At 40.2% G+C, this 24218-nt stretch overlaps 1 protein-coding gene across 2 annotated transcripts in view; it reads right to left on the reverse strand.

Moving 5' to 3' along the window:
* Positions 1 to 2768: 2768 nt before the first annotated feature.
* arap2 (ArfGAP with RhoGAP domain, ankyrin repeat and PH domain 2) overlaps positions 2769 to 24218 on the reverse strand; it is a 169763-nt gene continuing 148313 nt past the window's right edge. Inside the window, exons 27-34 of one of the 2 annotated variants that reach the window (XM_086281238.1) lie at positions 19750 to 19872; positions 17660 to 17793; positions 15287 to 15369; positions 11707 to 11742; positions 9172 to 9235; positions 7097 to 7219; positions 6135 to 6219; positions 2769 to 6062 (exon numbers count right to left, since the gene is read on the reverse strand). In XM_086281238.1, coding sequence (XP_086137364.1) covers positions 5722 to 6062; positions 6135 to 6219; positions 7097 to 7219; positions 9172 to 9235; positions 11707 to 11742; positions 15287 to 15369; positions 17660 to 17793; positions 19750 to 19872 — 989 coding nt within the window. In that variant the 3' untranslated portion in view covers positions 2769 to 5721. Of the gene's footprint in view, positions 6220 to 7096; positions 7220 to 9171; positions 9236 to 11706; positions 11743 to 15286; positions 15370 to 17659; positions 17794 to 19749; positions 19873 to 24218 lie in introns of both variants that reach the window. The other variant, XM_086281236.1, reaches the window with a different exon arrangement.

Consider the following 24218-nt stretch of genomic DNA (forward strand, 5'->3'; position numbering starts at 1 on the left):
TTAAGGCCGATTACGTCACAGCAACGCGACACACGCGTCCTTCATTTCCCTGAATTTTAAGGACGTGGCGGTGTAGACTTCGTGGCCGAACATATCCCAGAATGCATAGCGCGGCGGTGGGTGTGGATAATTTTGCCGAAAAAAAAAACGGCGGATGAGGGGCGCCCGAAGAGTAAATAAATATTATGTCACTTATTTATGTGCAAATGTTTACTAGCGAAGAACATTAAAACATTACTGTTGGCCACATGTCGGCAAAGTTATGTGACATTAGTGACATTTGTACTAACTTGGTTTTAAAGCCTTTACTTTAAAATATACGCCGTTCAATAGCTGAGCTTAATCTTACAGAGAATGATCAAAGCTCATGTAGAAACAAACAAACTAATGAACAAAAGATTTTCTCCTTCATTTCTGTCAAACAAAGCTGTATGACATGTTTCCAGCTGTTAGTATCATGGTTGCTAAGTAACCTGGGCAGCGCGACGGAGGCTAGACCGTCCCATTTCACAAGCCTCGCACTTCCAGTCTTAGCGGTCTTTGAGTACGCGGCCCTTGAGGATCGTCGAGGCTGGGTACTTTAAGGCTGTAGACCCTGAATTGGGATACAGCCTATAAGTGCATGACACTGTACTCAAATGGCCTCCACAGTCACCAGATCTCAATCCAATAGAGCACCTTTTGGATGTGGTGGAAAAAGAGGTTCAAATCACCGATGTGCAGCAACTGTGTGATGCCGTCATCTTAACATGGACCAAAATCTCTGAGGAATGTTTCCAGGAGTTTCTTGACTCTGTGCCATGAAGAATTAAGAGAGCTCTGAAGGGGGTCCAACCCAGTACCCAATAAAGTGTCCGATAGTATCAAATGTGAGTAGATAAAGAAAATTCTGGCACTCTGAGGAATAAAAACAACCCTTCACTACACTTAATAAAGGGCAAGAAGACAGACTCGTTAAAGCAATAAACCGTTATCAGCACAGATGAGGGCTGGTGGGTTTTTTCTTTTCTATATTCCTCAAGAATTGGCACTCTATATGTCCTTTAAAATGTTGTAGTTAAGCTCTCTATTACTTTGTATTGTATTACTTTGTATGATACATAAGAACCAATAGTTTTAACTGAGTGTAGCGCTGGAAGCAAGCCAGAGTACTTGGAATAAAAGGACTCTCAACAGGCCTGTTAAGTAGGAATGTATTCATTTCTACTAGTGCAATGAACATAGACCTAATTAATATACAGTTGTGTGTAGAAACCCCACATTTCCACAGTGCAAACAAAGCCTTAATAAGAAATGCTCAGACTCTGAATGCACAAACGTGGTCGCTCCATGATTAGAATATAAGGACATGACACAAAGGACAAGCATCTTGCGTGTGAGGCATAATGAAAATAAAATGTTGATATGAATTTTTCATGGAGGGACCTGTGACAATTGCCTACGTGTGCACTTTCCGACTCCTATACATTATTCAAAGAGAGTTTATTTTTGAGTTTCACTCCAGAAAAAGTAGAATCCAGTATAATTTGTGAATAAAATAATGATATAATTACATATGAATAAGTCAAAGATTTTTTTAAAAAGTCTTTTTTTTTTTGGTCACAGGAATCCAAAACATGAGTTGAGATGCTCTTTGTGGCTCTTGGTTAGCGTCTCTTAAAGCTCACAGAGATGAACATAGATTACAGCTGAGTATACAGGGGATATCTGCTCAATGGATTAATGGATCTTAAATCTTTAGATATTTGGAGAAGATTTACCATGCGAGAAAAGCTTAAATTATTCTGTTTTGTAAACCAGAAGAGAGCAGATGTGAGCTTTCAGCAACTGAACATGAAAAAAAGAAAACGCTTAAAAAAATGCATAATAAACCTGAAAGGAATGATGGTAATTATCATTAAACATTGATGTTTATAATTTTTTTAATGCCACATCTCTACCAGCAAATTCACTCATATTAAATAACTTTAATTATCCAATGGATCTGCCTGTAGTTATAGTTTTCTCGCTGCAAAAAGTAGAGAGATGACAATTTATGTGAAAGAAAAGAGAGAATCTCCAATTCTGTTACAGTCTCACACTGACACTTCTGCCATCTCCACTGTTCCCACCATCTGTATTTCTGTGGAAACACAGGAAAGGTAATTTTTAGCCAGAACTTGTGGCAAAGATAGAAATGTTTAATTAGCGGCGCACAACAGATGCAGCCGTGACACGAGAGAGAGACTGCACCGCTTCTCAATTTATGAATGTTTTCTGCTGGTTAGTAGCAAGTGTTACGTGCAACATTTATTTGGTCTTGAGCTTCATAAAAGGTGTCCATAAATGTGTATGTATATCCAGTCATCATCTAGGTAGCTCATTGTTCCATAGCAGCAATACAAAGAGAGCTTTCTTGACTGAACTTGAACGTTTTGAATACACAGTGGGTCTTTTTTGGACAAATCTTTTGCTCTGGCTTCAGTCGTAATCACGGAGGTCACCATATTAAAAGGTGTTAAAAGCTACTGCCCTATTCTCATTTTGACAAAACATAAATTATAGTAATGCTTTATCTAAGTGCAGCATTTGATACTATGGATAATAAAATAATTTTTGGCAGACTTGTAAATGAGGTGTTTTCTGGTTTAATCCTCAGAGCACATCTTTCAGGTATGAGATACATTGTAGCCATTTATATTTAAAAAAAAATCTGATTTATATCAATTTCAATTCAACTCAGTTTTATTGCTATAGAACCAAATGACAGCAACAGTTGCCATAATGTGCTTTATGTTCTAAGGTCAAGAGCCTGCAATAATATAGAAAAATCCCAGCAATCAGATGACTGTCTATGAGCAAGCATCACATCACATATCAGAATGTGACCGGGACATGTGGAGTCCCACAGGGTTCGATTCTCGGGCCACTACTTTTTATTCGACACTCTCCGGCAACCTAATTATTTACTTACTTATCACCTGCACAACTCCTGTGTAACACAAACTTATAATCAGCCAATCACATGGCAGGAACTCAGTGCATGTAGGCATATTCAAGACAGCCTGCTGAAGTTCGAACTGAGTGTCAAAATGGGGAAGAAAGGTGACTTACGGTAAGTAACTTTGAATGTAGCACTAGTGTTGGTGCCAACGATGCTAGTTTGAATATTTCAGAAACTGCTGATCTACTGACATGTTCTTGCTCAGAACAGTACCTCTGAACATACAATATATCAAACCTTAAGGTAGATGGGCTAGAGTAGAAGGAAACTGAGGCTACAATTCACACAACTTCACCAAAATTGGACAAGAGAAAACTGAAAAAACCTTGCCTGATCTGATGAGTCTCGACTTCTGCTGCGACATTCAGGTGGTTGGGACAGAGGGTGGTGTAAACAACATGAAAGCATGTATCCATTCTGCCTTGTATCAACAGTTCAGGCCATGTTCAGGTAATGTAGTGGTGTGAGGGGTATTTTGGGACCCTTAGCACCAACTTAGCATCATTTAAACACCACAGCCTACCTGAGCATTGTTGCTGACCTTGTCCACCTGTTTATGACCACAGTGTACCCATCATTTGGTGGATGCTTCCAGCTGGATAACACACGATGTCACATAGTTTTTGTAGTTGTTGTTGTTTTTTTAAGCTATTTAAGGTGCACTAAAAATACTCGGGTCTTTCAGCACCCATAAGCACTATAGACCCATAAACTTAAATGAGAGTCAGAGTTAGTTAATGACATAAATTATTGTATTTTTCTCACTTTGACTGCAAAGACAAAAGTCCAAGTTACATATTTTGGCGATTTAGGGCCAAGCAACATCATATTGATAACCAAATCAATATGCTTTAGAGGGATTTTCTCCAGTCTCCCTAAAATATCTTTAGATATCTACAGCTCTGTCAGAAAGCTGCTGCAAGAGCTGTAACAAGAACCAAGAGAACTGAGCACAATACTGATGTTTACACTGACTCCCAGTGAAGACATTGAGAGAGCTGCTACTTGTTTATAGGTCACTCAATAATCTCAGGCATACATACAATTCAGACAATCCCTAGACGAATTTATACCCAGGAGGACACACAGATCTTTAAGAAGCAGTCAGCTGGTATAACCTAAAGACACATCAGAACACACTAAAGATGCTTTCAACCACTTCCTCCACAGATGGATCCATCTTTCTGATAATCAGTGATTAATACAAACCAACTTCAGTTCTATTATCTGCATGTTCAGTTCCATTAGTGCGCTTTTATTTATTTTGGTTAGCATTTGAATCACTTCTCATTTATATTTATTGTATTCTATTTGAATCACCTATATGTTATTGCTAAAAATTGATTCTGTTTTGAATGTGGTCATGAGATTATGATCTCTTGCATCATCATGCTGATATTTTCTGTTTTCAGGCCTTTTTTCTTCTTAAAATATCAGAAAAAAAGATAACCCATAGAAACAAGCTAGCAAAATGTTAGTCCAGGATCAGTCCAAGAACAAATTAACCACTTAATGTCTATGAAAACACTAAACATGAATGTGCAACTTCACTAAATGTTTTAGCACATTTATTTATATTTTTATGCTGTACATTAATTTGACATTTGGTGGCGGCCCCCTGCAAAGTTTAAAAATGGCATGGCACATAATCTTAGGCTTCAAAAACACTGCCAGTGGGGCTACAGTTCGGTTACAGTTGTAACAGTTACAGTGGTACAAAAACTGCTAGAACCATAAAAGCAACTACAAATAAATAAAGGTACCTAACACTTTGGCCTGTGTGCCACAGCCAGCTAATATTGTATCGTACTTCTATTTAAAACCATTACCAACTTGTGCACACCAAATCAGCTTTTTGTGCACCAACATGTATGATTGTATTGGCAGTGCTGTACATATCCAGGAGTAATGTTGTCCTGTAAGGCCACGATTCCCTGGAGCCCCCTGGTGGACTGCCATGGTGCTGCAGGTGGGGAGCAATAATAACGAACATTTAGCTTTGACATTACATTTATATAAATATGTAACTGTAGTATTTATTTCTATAAAAGTGAATTACAACTGGTAAGAGGAGGTGGCTAATTTGTGATATTACTCATTACACACATTGTCCAAAAAACTTTGCATATGACTGCGTAGAATTAGCAGCCTTTGCTGTTTTGTTTTGGGGTTTTTTTAAATAAATTTATCCAAAAAATATATTACTTTCACTTGTATTTTGATTAGAGAAAGATTTATTATTGGTTGGCCCCATGGGATTTTCTATTTTTTAAGTGGCCCGCAGCACTATTGACTTTGGGAATGGCCGCTGTAAGGTAGCAGCAGGCTCCTGCCTGTAAAAGTAAAAGTATAGTTGCAAATTCTTTGGCAAGGCTTTAGCTGGAAAAAAAGACATTGCATAAGCATTTGGAAATGTTTCCAGAAACTTCTGAGTTTGATAGCGGAACATATTTACATAACTTTCTCTAGCTTTCAAACAGTGGTATATAAATCTTAATTTGTAGTGCTTGGGTCAGCGCCATGGCCAGCTGAGGTTTGCGTGACCTTTGCAGTCTCCTGCACCTGTTTTGCACATACCCATGTGCATCACCATCTCCATATATATACAAGTTCAAAAGCTCAGGTCAAACTGTGATCATCGCTCATGAAAGCAACTTGTTCTCTTTTCATTAATACTGTGTAGTCTTTCAGAAATGATCATGATACTTTATGTAATTTCCCCCTCATGTCTCCTCCTGTCAGTCATTGTTCTTGTTAGTGCGACCAGTCTTGTTCAGGACAGAGTTGAGTTCATTCAGCAGATTTGGAGGGAGTATAGCTTCCCCACCCAGAGCAGGTCTTTTATTGACCGTTTTACAGCCGCTTTGAGGGAGAACAGGCAAAGGCATGGGTTGCATGTGTCTGGAAGAAGATGGTGACGGGAGCCGTAGAGGCAGGCAAACATCCACTGAAGTTCTTCTGCTTGGGATTGCTGGGGGTTTGAATGGTTCATTGGACTTTGGAGCACCTATGGTGTTGGACTTTGGAACAGCTATGGGGTTGGATTTTGGAGCACCCATGGTACTGGACTTTGGAGCACCTACGGTGTTGGACTTTGGAACAGCTATGGGGTTGGATTTTGGAGCACCCATGGTACTGGACTTTGGAGCACCTATGGTGTTGGACTTGAAGTGGGGACTAGGATCCTTGGCGGGCCTCCATTCTCCATCTCCAAGAGAAACCCTCCTTTCGGTTGTCTATAGGTAAACATGGCAGATATAGATGTAGTGAAATCACAGACTCTTCAATCTTATAATCACTCATAGCATGATGCATGATGACAAGAATAAAACTAAAGCTAAATAAAAAGCTAAAGCTAAATAAAACTAAAGTTTTTCACAGTCTATCAGATAGGCCCGTGTTGGTGTTGTTTCTGTATCATCATAATAATGTTGGTCCAGGATGAACATGACAACTGACCAATCATCTGATATCTTAGGGATGTGGTGTTATTAGGTGTATGGTGACTGGTCTGCAGGAATACTGATCCTGGACTAATATTTTTTCTCTGATGTAGGAGCAACACCAACACAAGGATATGAGATTGTGTGTTTTCTGCTCTGTGGCAGGTGGTGTGAGCTCCAGACTACCTGTGACCATGAACTAAGCAGTAAAAGAAAAATGGAAGCATGGTCTGATGGCAAACATAGCCATATTTTGAAACTCTTGAAAAACTAATAATAATACTAATATTAATATTGATCGATTACTTTCCAACCTAACCATGGCAGCAAATAAGAGCTATAAAGAAAAAACCATCAGTTCTCAGCCTCCTAGTAGATACACCTATGGTATAAATGTGAAAATCCAACGTAACTTCTTTTGTGAGTTATTACATTCACAAGATTTTCAGAAAACATGACCTCTGACCTTGGGATCAGGGTCAGAGGACCTTGAGGTCGATGTTACAGAGATTTGAAGTCATCTGAGTTTTTTAGTAGATGCACCTTTGGTATCAATTTGAAAATCCTACATTCCCTCATTCTTGTGTTCACAAAGCCGCGCTGCCAACCACAACAATACCCCCCATCAGCCTTTTATGGCTAAGGGGTAAAAAAACATTGAGTTCCTCACCTGTTTGCTAGAGTTGAGGTTCTGAGGCAGCACCTTGCTCCCTTCAGTTAGAGCTCCACCTCTGGTGGATTTGTGATCTGCCATTTCGTTTGAGTTGGTGGATGCATGAAGGTCAGAACCATACTGAAGGCACAAGGCAGACATCATGGAAACGGGTTATATATCATTTAAAACAACATTATTTTCATTTATTGTCTTTGTATGCTCTGTAAGGTCCAGCTCTGCATGTATGAGACCTGTGCAGTAAAATGGAGTAGATGAGGAATAACATGAATGAATAGACTAATGATGACTCCAAGACGCACTAAAAACTGGATGTCTGCCCTTGACTGTGTGAGAATGAAGGAAGGAAAGAAAAGAGAAACAGAACTGTCAGCAACAATATTTGTTTTTGAAAGTATGAATAATTAATAAAAAGCATGATATTGCTCCTTAGTCTAAAATATCTACGTGCCGGTTCAGTTTTCAGTCAGATTGAGACAAGCATCCTTAATAATGAGGGGAAGTCAAAGAATGATGATACTCTGTTCCAGTACAGCTGTCTGGCTGCGCTCTGATCTCCAGCTAAACTTTCTCTTTAACAATGTCCCCTTTTAAATCACTGTGACCCCCCCCCCCCCCCTCCCCCAACGTGTAAAACCGTCTCTCTTAAACAAATCCTTATTTCATCAATGCCAGGACCTGTCCTTGGACCTTTACACCCTCCCCCAACTCTCGAACACCCGCCATCACCCATTCTACCTTGCTTCAGAATGAGGTCCTCCATCGCCGTTGCTATGGAAACTGTTGGAGCACAATGCTCGCTAACAGGTAAGGTAAGGGAAATCAAGAACAAGTGCTTTCCGTCGACTTTCTCATCTGCACTTTCTCTCTGCCCTTCCCACAAGTCCCGCGTCCTTCCCTCAAGCCTCGGCGTTGGAAGCTGACAATCCTGATATTTAGCAGATTTGGGAAGAGAATTCTAATATTTTTAGCCGGCTCTGGTCTGCTATAGATTTAGTTGTTGCAGAGCAAAGAGCTTCTGCAAAGAGCGAGGAGGAGGGGGAAAGTCCACTGAAATAAACACCTTGAAACACTTAGAAACAACAGACAAAAATTGCCTTCCCCTTTAGATCAATCTCTCCCCGACAGTGTTGCCCTTTTTACTTTCTAACCCAAACTAAGGCACTAAAAGGCTTTTACAGTAAGCACCTGTGATAAACAACACTTTGCTGCAGACGGGTTCCCATAAAGGGAGACAGCCAGAGTGCTAATACAGATGAAATGTGCTGAGCATACAATACAGAGCTGGCAAATCTTCCTTCGATCTTTCAGTTAAGGACGAGTGTGAAGTTCAACTTTGGTCTTTTACTTGAAAATGAGCAAAAAATAGACACCAGTGTTGAGTCTAACGAGAAAATAAGACGCCGTTTCTCTTGGAGGGGGGCAGAAATGACTGCGAGAGTGAAAATTAATACAGGATTATGACACGTGCGTAGCTGTTCTCCCCTTGGTTTGCTTTGCCCTGCATTATTTATGTCATATGTGCTGTGTCAGCGACTGACAGCGACAACACTTAGCTCTATCTGCAGGCTAAGTACCACAATGTGATTGTTACAGTCGCCTTGACCTTATTCTCACAGCTTTTCCACATAAAGTGATTTATGTTATTGCTGAGTGACCTCGAAAACTTTACAGTTCTCTCCCCTGTTTATGTATTTTTGTCTGCCTCACCGTACAATGGAAAAGGATGATTGGGAGAAAAACATATGATTTATCATATCTCCTTGTTCTGAGATATGGATTGTAAAAAAAAAAGATGATTTATTCTGTCTGTATTTGAGGGTATTTTTCATCCAAATATGGAAGAGAAAAGGAGGAGGATATGTCCACAGCGTGCATGTCACATTCACTGATATTTTTGGCTCACGACACTGCAATAAAAGGCTTAGAGAGGGATGCACATAGTTCTCCTGCAGTCCTGCAGCTACGCCGCACACTTCAGCGTCTACTCATTAAATTGCCTTATCGAGCGTCTGCATGAGAGAATTCCTCGCTCCTGTTTTAACTTCCTCTCTAGTTGCGCGTCATCTTACCTTCATCCTGATGATGTCTGTCACCCAGTTGACCTGTGTCTCCCTCTTGTCGCAGCAGAAATGCCTGAGGAGGAGAAAGCTTGGTCACATCAGTCGCTGATTTCCACCTCATTATTTTCACACCCATTTTAATCAGGTAGCTGGACTTGGTGAGTCACAGCAGTGGACACAGTTTCTTCTGAGGGGATCACCGAATAAAAAAATAAATAAAAGACTGCGCCATAGCTGCACCTTTGATTCTGTAAATCTGCATTAATAAAGTCTATATAAGCAGCAACGATTAGTTTTGTGAGAAATAATCTTGGATGAAGGTTTAAAGTAATACCTGGCATGCACTGTACTCCAGGTTTGCTATTATTAAAAGAGAAATAAAACATACAGTACTGTGAAAAACTGGTTTCTCAGTTTTTGCATATTTGTCACACTTACATGTTTCAGATCATCAATCAAAACTTAACATTGGACAAACATAACCAGAGTAAACACAAACATGTTTAAAAGGTTAAAAGTTATCCAACCCTACCCGGCCCTTTGTGTGAAAACATAATTGCCCCCTAAGCCTAATAACTGGTTGTGCAAGAACTGCAATCAAGTGTTTGTGATAACTGACACTGAGTCTTTTACATCACTGTGGAGGAATTCTGGCCCACTCATCATTACAGAATGGAGCGGTCTAGTCAATGTTTCTTTGACCCATTCAGAGTCGTCCTGAAGCAGCAAAGCAGCCCCAGACCGTGTCACACTACCACCACCATGTTTGACTGCTGTATGATGAGTTTTTTTCTAAAATGCTGTGTTAGTTTTATTCCACATGTAACAGGACTTAGCCCCTCCAAAAAGTTCACCTTTTGTCTCATCAGTCCACAGAATATTTTACCAAAAGTCTCTGAGATCATCAAGAGGGTTTTTTGGTAAATGTGAAACAAGCCTTTGAGTTCTTTTTGATCACCAATGATTTTCTCCTTGTTCTCTCCCATGGATGCCATTTTTGCCCAATCGCTTTTCTTATTGATGAATCATGAACTCTGACCTCAGCAGGTCTGACAATAGTCAGCCGTGGGTGTGGCTACTGAAACTGACCTCAGCTTTCCAAAAATTGTCGTAATCCCAATAAATTAACGATTTAACAAGCTCCATTGGTATTATGGGGCCTTACCCCCCTGCCCCTAAAAACTGAACTCTTTATTTAAAAACTGAATTTAGTACTTACTCTGGTTACCTTTTGCGAATGTTTAATGATATGAAACAAATAAGGGTGACAAATATGCAAAAAACAAAGACAATCAGGAATGGAGAAAATACTTTTTCACAGCACTGTAACAAAGTCATGTGGCCACACATATATAGGATGTTACTCTTGGCATTCAACTGCTGCATTCACGCTGATAAAACTACAGCAGAAAGTTTTGTGAGGGACTAATTAACATGAAGGTTAAAGCAGAAGTGTGTGTTTCACCACATCCACAGATAAAATTAACATCAAATAAAATTCACTGAATTAATGTGCAATCACTGTAATTTTGTATCTTCTGCAGGACTGTAATATAATATTTGAATTATTTTGACTATAGCTTGGCTGAATACTCGATTATGTGAAAATCCATATTCCCCATATAATGAAGGCTTTAAATTCAACATATAATCAGCACTGGGTAATAATCACTCGTACCTAAACCTTAACTTATAGCTCGTGGATGGAAGTGCACCAACAAAAACTCTGAAACTGGGGATTTCTGAAGCACACACCCATATCAGGTTACTAACAACTCACTTTTAATCATTACTTCATGTTCATATTTTCGATTCTAGGACATCAAACGTGCACTTTTTTTGTCTAAATGTGATGGACCTTTGTCGAATGTTTCAAAGAACCGCTCGTTTCCTTCTTTACTTGCTAAAAGACCTACTGGCATGTAAGCTAGTCAAAGTTAGTCAAATAAAAATGTGAAAAATTATGTTTCTTGTAGCAATAACGAATTAATTTTCTTACGTTCTTCCACTACTGAAAGCAGTACCAATAACACTGGAGTGTATCGATGCCCCAGTTAAGACCTGAAGCCTGTTTAACACCAGGTTTTCGGTAAACATCCCTAGCCCCATGTCTACTGATTCTACATGTTAATACCTGCTTACAGAGATGAGTTTGACAGACAGCTATGAAAAGATGAACTAGAAGCTAGCACGTTGACTTAATGTTACTGGTAGTTGCTAACAGTTAGAGGACATTACTCGTTTCATGTCTCTTTTTTGTGATCAGGATAATTATGCTTCATTTCCTCACCGAGGTTTTAAACGCTGACATGCTTTGACATTAAGGGAATGAAGAACACTTGCTTAAATCTTTCAGGAGCTTATAGGGTCACCTGACTTTGCTGGCATCACATCACAGGTATTAAAAAAATGTAAAAAATCTGATAAAATTAATAAATAAAGTGTGATTCTAACTATTAGATTCTTTCTGTTTTGGAGAGAGTTTAAAGCAGAAAAGGGTCAAACGTACAACGACGACTCATAGAACGTCAATGTGTTACTCACAATTGTTGCTTATCAGTGCAGATGGTGAAGCCCCAGCTGTGAAAAGAGGGAAGAGACAGTTCAGACTTGGAAATTGGGATTCTGCAAATCTAAATTTGCAATTTCCTGCATACTGGTATAATTCAAAAACAGGGTTCACAAGTTTCTCTAAAAGAAACGGTGAACGTTCAAAAATCCCACTTCACATAAACAACTTTAAACAACTTGAGAAAGTACTGTAAAGATAGTAGAAGGTCAAAACCTTTTCACGAACATCCAAAGAGGAAAGAGAGTTCCCAGCAAACACTGGGTGCCAAACAGTGGAATTAATTAAGCTAATTAGTGCAGTTTCAGCCCACATGTTTATGCATGAGCAGACATCAATATGCTCTGGGCCAAACTGTACAATACACAGAGCACACGCTGTTCACCTATAAGCCTTAAAGTATATTTTGTTAGGAGGGCTGCAAAAGACAGAACTTCTGACATGCTGGAGCGGTGAGCGAATCTGCTGGGGGTAAAAACAGATGATCGCATGAACACGGTTTACTGCGCCAAGCTGCGGTATTAGCTAAAAGGAACGACCCTCTTCCCACACTCCACCATTTCCATGCACTCAAAAGCCTATCGATACATGGACACGTGTGCGCTTCGGTGTAAATTAACCTGCGCGGGGGTAACATAAGGTGAAAAGACCACCTTCCTAGAGAATGCGCTTTCCTCAAAAACCTTTGCAGCAGCAGCTGAAAAGAAGCAGAAAAGTAGGGAGAAGAACAAAGCGAAGAGGGGTTGGAGAGAGCCAGCAGCCTGGAGCACCACTCCTGTGAGTGAGGGCAGCAGATCCAGCCCAGCAGTAGGCCGCTCACAAATAGACCTCAACCTAATGAGGTACTGGAGCGCTGCCTCTTCCTAACCCTCTCACTACGACTCTCTCCACTCTCCTCAGCACTCTGTCTTTATTTCTTTATTCGCTGTATGACTTCTCCCACAGCCCCCTCAACAGTATATGATACCAGCCTGCATCTTTCTGCATCTCTCCCTCTTTTCCCTCATCTCTCCGTCTCCCACTCCTGCTCTCTTATCCGGGTTTCCTCGCCCTGAAGGACTTCGTAATGCAGACAATCGTTGTCTGGGGTCATTTCTCACTTTTTTTTTGTTCGACTCGACAGTCCGACACGGGGAAAATTATGAGGAATTATAATCGCGCGATGTGAAATATAGAATAAATGTCCTCTTTGTTTGACCAACAAGAAATGCTGGCATGTGTCATCAATTCCAATAACAGAGGATCATTAAAATAAAACAGTGGCGGCAATGTTTTTCTACTTGCGGGAACAGAGTTTAATAATTTGTATTTGTTAAAACGCAATTACATTTAATCAATTTCATTACAGTGAAAAATAAGATGGGGTCAGGAGGGTCTTGGGCATGGATGTCAAACATAAGGCCTGAGGGCCAGAAATGGCCTGGGAACGACTCTAATCCGGCCCCACTGGATGCATTTGGAAAATGTAAAGCTAGGCATAAATGTTTTTACTTTTAGTTAGAAGTGTTGCAGCTTTTCATACTAACAAAGACCTCTCGTAATAGATAAACAATTAAATAACAGAAACATTCCCGTCTTTTCACTATTGACTATAAAAATGTCTGTTTTCGGTTTTATTTGTTTTTCACAATGGGTCCACAGAAATAAGGACATTTTCTACGAATTAACAGAAGCTTTCTGTTTTATAATAACAGGACCATCTGGGCATTGAGCTGCCAGGATTTAGTCCTGTAATTTTACACATTTACTTCTTACAATTTAAGACTGAAAGCTTTCAGATTACAGCAGCATTTCTTTATCATGTGGAAAAACTGTGAAGTACTGTTGAAATTGTCCTTGTTCACATATTAAAATATGTCAGGGACTAATGTGTAGTTAAACTTCTTTACACTGACAGAAAGGAGAGTTTCACTGGCCCCATTTAAGATTAAAGTGAGGTGTATGTGACCCACGATGTAAAATCAGTTTTACATCCCTGGTTTTAGGGGAGGGGTGGGTGGCAAAACTTTGAGGGTCGAGGAAGGGAAAGAGGAAATACAGCGTCACTTCCAGGAGGACTGATTTGGTAAGAATGTACGCATGTGTGGACGGAGGAAGAGGACTCAAATGCAGACACTTGGAATTAAACTATAATTTTAAAAAACGTGAGACGTTTATTTGTGGCTTGGAAATACTACAAAATGGCACAAAAATGCAGATGCACACTGACGGGAGACTAACTAGAACTGGGAAAAACTAAATGCTAAACACAAAAGACAAAGAACAAAACCTTGAACATGATTAAAAATCTGAACATGGAAAAACCTGCAAACATAGAGGCATCAAAAAATGACAAGAACTCAACAAATGACTTGACAAGGACTAAATGAAAACGCACAGACTAAATGCGCATAGGAGTTGATCAGGGGAAGTGGAAATACATGGGGAAACAGCTGATTAGAGTCAACATAATACCCAATGAACATGTGACACCAGACCTCTTCAAAATAAAACAGGAAACATAATGAGACGCAGAAACACATGAAGGGCGAGGGAGACTTAAACACAGGGGTGAAGACACAAGGGGATTCGAATAAACAAACTTTAACAGGGCAACATGGGCAAAATAGAAATGAACTTAGAGAAGCTAATGAACTTTAACATAAACCATAAACATAAAAATATATTAAAACTCAAAACGCTGGATCGAATGATCGTGATTGTGACGATGCAGCATCCGTTTTTGGTAAAGATGACTCACCCGCATGCAAATATGCCAGAAAAATGTCCACGGGGGGTTCGGAAAAATCACAAAATCTGCTTTGTATTTGTTGCCTGACCCCGGTGACACAGGCAGTTGTGTCTGCGATTCAGCAGAGAATTTGTGCCACTGTTGTTTTACCGGTGGAAGAGAGAAAGCGACCTGTGTTTTTTCAGTAAAATCTCTGAGGCAATGAAGGCCCTTCGGTGGCGGAACAATTACACAATGGTGCAAATTAATAAATGCACATTAGCGGCACAACACAGGACTTCACCACAGGCTGGAAGGCAGAACATCCATTTTCCTGGAATTATACAGGCTGCAGAAGATGCTTTACTCTATGTTATGACTAAAACCTATTCCGCTATTCCAAATTAGTTTTGTCCATTTGCAGCTGTAATTTTATCAGCAGAGATGCGGATGCATTTCACTTAAACAGTCAAAGAACCAAAACATAAAAAAATAAAATCTCCCACGGTGTACTATTTACATTTTTGCTTCTAGACATTTTGTCCTGTGGTTTTAAGAAAGTGGATTTGTGTTTTCTCCCCGGTTTATTGCTCGCTTTAAACAACCTAGCATCAGGTATTAAAAGCAGTGCTTTCACATTAATTCCACTGCAGCTGTACTCGCTAATCAACAGTGAAGATGAAAACTAACAGCATGCACCAAATCAAGACGTGTATACAAGACTGCGAATTGGGATGTTTACATTATTCCAGTACAGGAGGAAAAAAAAAAGGGTAAATCCTTCTCTCAATCGTATAATTTTAAGGAGGATGTTTTATTATACAGGATGTGTGAGTGCTGCTTACTTGGTTGGAGGTTTGAGCCTCTTCTTCAGGCCCAGGTAACACTTCACATCCTTCAGTGGGATTGTTTTCTCGGCTTTAGCGCTCTGCAAAACCAAACCAAACACACTTTGAGCAGGTAAGGTGGCACAGCAAAGACTGCATTCAGCAACAAACACAGAGACACTCATGGCCATTTTTATAGGTACACCTGTTCAGCTACTTGTCAATGCAAATATCTAATGAGCCAATCATGTGGCAGCCACTCAATTTATTTAAGCATGTAGATGAAACTGAGCAACAGAATGAAGAATAAAGGTAGTTTAAGTGATTTTGAATGGTACCACACATGCTGGTCAGAGTATTTCAGACACTGCTGATCTGCTGGGGATTTCCCCCCCCAACCATCTCTAGGGTTTACAGAGAATGGTCTGGAAATGAGAAAATACTAATATAACACGAGCGGCAGTTCTCGGGAAAAAAACGACGTCTTGATGTCAGAGGTCAGAGGAGAATGACCAGACAGCTTTGAACTGATAGGAAGGAAACAGTAGCTCAAATAGCCTCTCTTTATGGACATGAGCATCTCTGAATAGACAACACATTGAACCTTGAGGCACATGAAGACCCAACCAGTGACAGTTAACATTAAACAATAAAATGTGGAAAATGTTGCCTGGTCTGATAAGTGTCGATGTTACAGTCACATGGTAGGGTCAAACATCCTCCACAGTCACCAGATCTTAATCCAACACAGCACCTTTGGGATGTGGTGGAACAGGACATTCACATCATGAATGTTAAATATGCACCAAATGTGTGATGATGCCATGTCAACATGGGGCAAAATCTCTGACTTAAGGCAGTCCTGAAGGTAAAAAGGAGTCCAGGTCGGTACCAGCGAGACGTGCCTAATAAAGTGGCCAATGGGTGAACACTGTTCCTGAGTGATGGTGTTGAATAATGGTCAGGAAAGTGTTACTGCAGAACATAGACAATGGCACAGCAGAGCTCACCTTTGACATTTTGGATATAAAACCCTCCTTTTCTAATATTAGCAGGAACCTTTGTCATAATTCGTGTATAAATATTTGAGTTCTGGGCCAAACCGTGTTTTGTGAGGTCACTGTGACCTCGAACTATCAAATCAGTTCGCTTGAGTCTAAGAGAAAGCTTGCACCATACATGATTAAATTCCCTCCAGGTCCTTCCAGGATGAAGCGCTCAAAAGGATGAGATGGACGTGAGGCCAGAATGTGAGGTCGCATGTACCTTGACCTTTGAAAACCGTAATCTAATCAGTTTTTCCTCAAGCCAAAGTGAATGCTTATGTCAAATTTTAAGAATCCCCTCTAGGCATTCGACATATGTCGGATTCAAGACGATGGGCGGATGGTCAGATGGACTGACGGATGGACCAAAACATGATGCCCCCGACTGCCAGCTGTCACCAGAATGGAGGCGTACAAAGGAAAAACTGCATATTGTTTGGAATAATTATCTAAATTCAAGGGGGAGAAATAATTAAATTTACTGAAATAATTAAAACTACAATAAAATGCCAACAAGTGCCATTCCACAGAATCGCAACACAAATCATTACCGGCAAAAACCTCTTCTTCCAACTGACAAAGAACAAAGTGAAAGAGAACAAAGCGAGCGAAATCAAAGTTGTAGCTTTGCCTCTGACACCTACACATCACAACCCACCACACATTCAGTGTTTCATCCAGCATAATCTGCACTAAGTACAGACCTGGCAGTAATTGCAGAGGCCAAGGAATATCAATTAAGTTCCAGTAACACTTCTAATTTCCCCTGCATTTATGCAGTAATTAGCTACTCTGGTGCGACCTTAAAATAATTAAATAAATAAATGAAGCTTTCAGTGAAAGTACACCTCCCCGTACACACGGCACCAACCTTATCCATTTCCCCCCTCCCACCTACCCCTCACCACCCAAGCCTACTGCCAGAACTACTGCACCCCCATCAATTATTAACACTTCTTCACACTCCTTTACGAATCCTATGTTTCTGCAGAAATGTGCTGAGGAAAAGCCCTCTAGGGAGCTCGGTCCTGCTGGTAGTCTCTCAAGCACGCGTCGCATTCTTTCCCTTTTAAAAAAAATTTTCCTTCTTAATTTGAAAATTTGGAACCTTGAGACAAACACGTTGCCGGGGAGACGAAGCGCAGACCGGCTGGATTTTTGGTCTGTTTCGGTTGTAGTCGTATCGGCTCCATTCAAACACATCTCGGCTTTCTTGAGCAGCTCCATAACCTTTTAAATTACCCCGGGATTAATGGCGCACTCTGTTCGCCGGAGACACTGTGTTTCCATGGCGGCGAGTGTTTGCTGTAAATGTGACAGCAGATTAAGGCGAAAGTGTACTTACTTTGATATCCCTGTAGAGCAGCAGCTTCTCTGAATGAAGCACAACATACTTGTCCTGAAATTTGTGCCCTGACAGCAGTTTGGAGCATCCGTCACTGAACTTCAGATAGTCGCCTTTCAGAAAATGCTTCTGATCTGTTGTGAAACAGGGAAACGCTGTATTGGAAAACAGAGAATTCAAGGGGTTCTGGGTTCGCTCACAAATCTGTTGACCTGTACTTATTTTTAATGAATGCTTTTAATTCAGTAAAATATATGCAGGGTTGGTTGGATACTACCACCACACAAGCTGCACATTTTGTCCAAACTAAACTAAAACTGTACTCACTGAAGGGCATCTACCTGTTACTGTGTCTGCCTGCTCCAACTACATATCCATTCACTTTAGCTAACAAACTGTAACATGTTTGCATCTATAACCACGCACAAGTTTGAATTTTGGGGGATACAGTCAAATATATACATGACTTTTATCCATCACTATTTAATTACTTAGCTAACCACCTGTAGTTATTGTCCACTGTAATTTCATATACCTATATCCTTTTATGTAATACTTACAGCTCTAACGCCATCAACTGTAATTAAATACATTGTACTTGTTTTTAAATGTTAACTCATTTATTTAGTGCAATGGTTTATTTATTTTATTGCTTTATTTTTAGCTGCCATTTTTACTCTGTTTAATTTTCATCAAACTATTTCCTAGAACTGAAAGTACCTGGCCTATCAACTGCTTTAGCTTGATGTTTAGACCACTTATTAATTGTGGCTAATAGCAACAACACGGTTAGCATTAACTTCAAGCTATACTTACTTACACTCTGAATTGATTTAAATACAGCTTTAAATAATTTCCTTACATCACCCCTCCACCACCGTGCTTCACAGCTGGTATGAGGTGTTTGTGCTGATATGCAGTGTTTGGTTTCCTTCAAGTATTGTGCTGTGTATTATGGTCAAACATCTCCACTTTGTCCAAAGAACAGAAGTTTTGTGGTTTGTTTCGATGCAACTTTATACACCTAAACTATGCTGCCATGTTCTTTTATGAGAAAAGGGGCATCCTCTACCGAACCTGAAAACAGGCCATGCTCGTTGAGACTTTTTCTAAATGTTCTTTCATGAACTTTAACATTTAACAAGCTAATTGACTCCTGTAGAGTCTGACATTTAGCCCTTGAATGTTTCCACTTGTAAATAATCTAATAATCTCTCACTCTAGAATGATGGACTTCAAATTGGTTGGAAATGTCTTTATAACCCTTCCCAGAATGATGGGCAGCAACAATTGCTTCATTAAGATCGTTTCTGCTTAGCATTTTGTTAAAACGCATCTGTTTGCTTCAGACCAGCAAACTTCAAGACTTCTGTTTTACCTTTCAATGCTCACACTTGCCGATGATGAGATGGTCAAGTGCACTTGATTAGCAGCACATGGCTGATACTTAACTATAACTAAAATACTTTCTATGAAAGCAGTAAGACTTAGTTTTCTGGCTTTTTAAATAAATAAAGACACTTTTTGAGTTGTTCTTCATCAAAGAGTGTATGCACCCAATCTCAAAGCCTTCATTCATGTCCTGATATGCTAATCCAGGGGTAGGTAACTCCAGGCCTCCAGTGCCGGTGTCCTGCAAGTTTTAGATGCGTCCTTGATCCAACACAGTGATTCAAATTGCTAAATTACTAAAGGACACCTGTCTGACTGCTGAAGTTCTCCAGAGGCCTGGAACTAATCATTTGATTCAGGTGTGTTGACCCAGGGTGAGATCTAAAACCTGCAGGACACCGGCACTTCAGGCCTGGAGTTGCCTACCCCTGTGTTAATCATACAATTTCATTACTTTTATGAACAAATACTATGAACAAAAGTGTTGTACTTGTACTACCCTGGAGTAAAAGCACAAAAAAGCACAACATGGCTGGGTATTATGAGTTTAAACTAAACTATTATAATATAAAAAACAGTCATCAATAAATGAACAAATGAGCTGTTGAGGAATAATGATGATCTGAGAAATAGTAATGCTGGATAACAAGATATGGAACAGCTGCTTCTTCTTTTGTAACATCTACAGCATACTCTACCTTCCCCAAGAAGTTTGAAACCTACAAACTTCTTTATAACAAGAAAAGCAGAGCTGGGGTAGTCCAAGGAGCTCCACTCCAACACCTGCTCAAGAATCTTCTCACTGTGGTGCAACGGTCGCTCTGTTAAAAAAAAATACATGAATTAATTAATAATAATTTAGCTCAGAAACAGAGAAATGATTAAAGATAAAGTATAGCAAAGATGGCAGAGATCTGAAGACAAAGTGGTCGCAAAAGTCTTTTGTGTTCTCTGATCTCACACGAATTATAAACACACAAAACAAAACCACATCATAAAATCCATGACAAACTCCAGTTAGCTAAATAACAAAATTATGTTGTTTCCCCCCCAGTTTCATCACAGAACAGATTAAATTATCTACAGCATATCAGGGCCTGATTATAAAAACACACTCATGTGCAAAATAGACCTATTATCTCTTCTTAATTGGCGAACAGGGTACATGCTATCAGCCAAAAAAAAGGAAGATAATTTGTGTACCACCACCCCTGCTCCGATGCTTCCATCTCTACACTCCCCTGTTTTTCATAACCAAAGAAGGTTTTAAAATAAATAAATAAATAAAAAAAGGGAGGAAGGGAAAAAAAGAGCCACAATGGCATAACCTATTCATAACAGTGGGCTTATCTTCTCCCTGGAATCTCTGCAGGCCCAGGCCATGGAATTAGTTCCTCATTTCCCCACAAATATTAGCTCCCCTTTTCTGCTTATTGTCCTCGATAACAGTGTTTATCGGTAGCTATATTCCAAAATGGCTAATTAACGCACTTCCCCTCCCTCCTTTATGCTTTTATGAGCAAAACCTGTCACGCTACCGCCTTCGAAATCGCTTAACTATTTACTGTTCCACAGACATATTGTTTTGGCATAGAAAATATGCTGAACCTTCAGCAAATATATTCAGTATTCAACACACCTTCATTTTTAGAAGAGGACGGCTCGTCCTCTGTAACTTTGTGAAGAGCAAAACAAACACAAGAGTGAGGTGTAAACTTTCAGTGAACTGCTCCGTGACGTGCACGGGGGAGCGCAAGCTAAGCAACTTCGCGACAAAGCTCAACTTCGTCTGTAGGCCCCCGCCCCGTTCTTGACGTATACCGCGTTATGATCAAATGCAGCACGTGTAGTGCGTGAGGCGGCCTCCGTGCATATTAATGCAGGATGAGGTGGGTCATCTTTCTAGGTTGATCATGCAGGAAAGATGAAGGCAATTTATGACGTATGACGGTAAGGATGATTCATTTATGTGCATATCAAACTGACGATGCTTGGCTAATTTCCCTGCGTGCTGCCGCGTTCACAGGCGCTGGTTCATTAGAGATAGCATAATCTCTCACCAGGTCCTCGGATAAGAGGAAGTGTGATCTTTGTATGTGCCCCTAAATGGAAATGGCCACTTGAAAGGTGATGCAATGTTAATTGGACCGACGGAGAACGTGACGGCAGAAAAGTTTAGTTTCATTTATAACGTAAGTTCACATTTTACTCGAAAAATTTGGAGGTCACACAGAAAAAGTGTCCTTTAGTTGTAATGCAGCAGGTGTATAAAAGTTTTAGCAGTCTGGAGTCAAAGCCAAATGATAGCACTGAGGAATGAAAGAAGAAGCTGGGTTAAAAGAAAAAGATGGGAAATTGCATATGATAATAACATCCATAGCATGTGTAAATTACCTCGTGACATTAACCGACGTTAATGTCAAAGGCAAAAGTCTTCACAAAGATCAGTGCGCATAAAAACTTCTGTCTTTCTGAATGTAGCATTTCAGTTAAAGAATAAATGACCTTTTCATCCCAACAAAAAGTACTTATTGCTAAAGAGGTGCTTCTTCAGTATCAGATGGATTTTAAGAAGTCGCAATTAGTGAAGTGTTGTTGCACAAGTTTGGATAATCTGAGGGAAAGAGCTATATGTTATATTTAAAAGCGGATTAAAGTAACAGACAAGTTACAGTGGAGTGAGGTTCAATAGTTAGAGACATATTATACTCATTTCCAGCTGAATGCTTTTATTCTTGCGCTCTGCTGGGCCTTGATAAAGCCCCCTTAGATCGTCTACAATTTAAATCAAGCCAAACAAGAAACCGACATAAAATCTGATGATTGGCTAATTTCCCAGTGTGCACGGGTGTGTAAGTAGGTAGTGACTTCTCAAGCTATTACTCATGCCCACGCCATGTCTGCATACTGTGCTACATGTGCCGCACATAGTGACAAACTATGTGACTGCACCATTTACAAATCACAGCAAACCTCAGTATATATGCTGATGGCAAATATATACTGGCAAACCAACCAAGACTAAAAAATAAAATAAAAACTAAAAGTGACTTGTAAATAAGGCAGCAAATAAAAATACCTTCAAGTAAGTCGAGGACAAAAAAGCTTGCTTTCTATGCTTACTTCACAGGAAAAATAAACTTATGACTCATGACTTCGACACATTAAAGTGAAAAATAACAAAAAAGGACAATCTCCTTCTCACTAGGAAAGGCTGTTGGTTTGAAATGTTTCACATTCAACCAATTACAAGTAGCTGCTACAATCAATCGACATTGCGCAGGTAGGAGGCAACCAGCCTCAAAACAGTCTCCAAATAAGAGCAACTTGTCTGGGATGTGTCTCTGTACAACAGGGAAACAGGAAATTGCCAACTTGAACCCCTTCAGTCCCAAACTAACAGTAGACTTACAGTGGGGCAAAAAAGTATTTAGTCAGCCACCGATTGTGCAAGTTCCCCCACTTAAAATGATGACAGAGGTCAGTAATTTGCACCAGAGGTACACTGCAACTGTGAGAGACAGAATGTGAAAAAAAAATCCATGAATCCACATGGTAGGATTTGTAAAGAATTTATTCGTAAATTAGGGTGGAAAATAAGTATTTGGTCACCTCAAACAAGGAAAATCTCTGGCTCTCACAGACCTGTAACGTCTTCTGTAAGAAGCTTTTCTGTCCCCCACTCGTTACCTGTATGAATGGCACCTGTTTGAACTCATCATCTGTATAAAAGACACCTGTCCACAGCCTCAAACAGTCAGACTCCAAACTCCGCCATGGCCAAGACCAAAGAGCTTTCGAAGGACACCAGGAAAAGTATTGTAGACCTGCACCAGACTGGGAAGAGTGAATCTACAATAGGCAAGCAGCTTGGTGTGAAAAAATCAACTGTGGGAGCAATCATCAGAAAATGGAAGACATACAAGACCACTGATAATCTCCCTCCATCTGGGGCTCCACGCAAGATCTCATCCCGTGGGGTCAAAATGATCATGAGAACGGTGAGCAAAGATCCCAGAACCACACGGGGGGACCTGGTGAATGACCTGCAGAGAGCTGGGACCAAAGTAACAAAGGTCACCATCAGTAACACACTACAACGGCAGGGAATCAAATCCCGCAGTGCCAGACGTGTTCTGCTGCTGAAGCCAGTGCATGTCCAGGCCCGTCTGAAGTTTGCCAGAGAGCACATGGATGATACAGCAGAGGATTGGGAGAATGTCATGTGGTCAGATGAAACCAAAGTAGAACTTTTTGGTATAAACTCAACTCGTGGTGTTTGGAGGAAGAAGAATACTGAGTTGCATCCCAAGAACACCATACCTACTGTGAAGCATGGGGGTGGAAACATCATGCTATGGGGCTGTTTTTCTGCCAAGGGGACAGGACGACTGATCCGTGTTAAGGACAGAATGAATGGGGCCATGTATCGTGAGATTTTGAGCCAAAACCTCGTTCCATCAGTGAGAACTTTGAAGATGAAACGAAGCTGGGTCTTCCAACATGACAATGATCCAAAACACACCGCCCGGGCAACAAAGGAGTGGCTCCGTAAGAAGCATTTGAAAGTCCTGGAGTGGCCTAGCCAGTCTCCAGACCTCAACCCCATAGAAAATCTGTGGCGGGAGTTGAAAGTCCGTGTTGCTCGGCGACAGCCCCAAAACATCACTGCTCTCGAGAAGATCTGCATGGAGGAATGGGCCAAAATACCAGCTACTGTGTGTGCAAACCTGGTAAAGACCTATAGTAAACGTTTGACCTCTGTTATTGCCAACAAAGGTTATGTTACAAAGTATTGAGTTGTATTTTTGTTATTGACCAAATACTTATTTTCCACCCTGATTTACGAATAAATTCTTTACAAATCCTACCATGTGGATTCATGGATTTTTTTTCACATTCTGTCTCTCACAGTTGAAGTGTACCTCTGGTGCAAATTACTGACCTCTGTCATCATTTTAGGTGGGGGAACTTGCACAATCGGTGGCTGACTAAATACTTTTTTGCCCCACTGTATTCTGTCTTATTATATGGAGTTTTTCCTTCCTACTGTCGCCAAGTGCTTGCATATCATCACATTGAAATGCCTAAGATAAAGTCCATTGGTATATTCAAACTCCTGTGAGTTTTTTGTGAAAATACTCAAACATTTCTAAGAAGGAAGTTT

The sequence above is a fragment of the Aulonocara sp. 'chitande type north' Nkhata Bay genome, linkage group LG3 (genome assembly GCF_057382095.1).
Source record: "Aulonocara sp. 'chitande type north' Nkhata Bay isolate Kocher_YH1m ecotype deep benthic linkage group LG3, A_spYH_male_GT1.1, whole genome shotgun sequence".
Taxonomy (NCBI): Eukaryota; Metazoa; Chordata; class Actinopteri; order Cichliformes; family Cichlidae; genus Aulonocara; species Aulonocara sp. 'chitande type north' Nkhata Bay.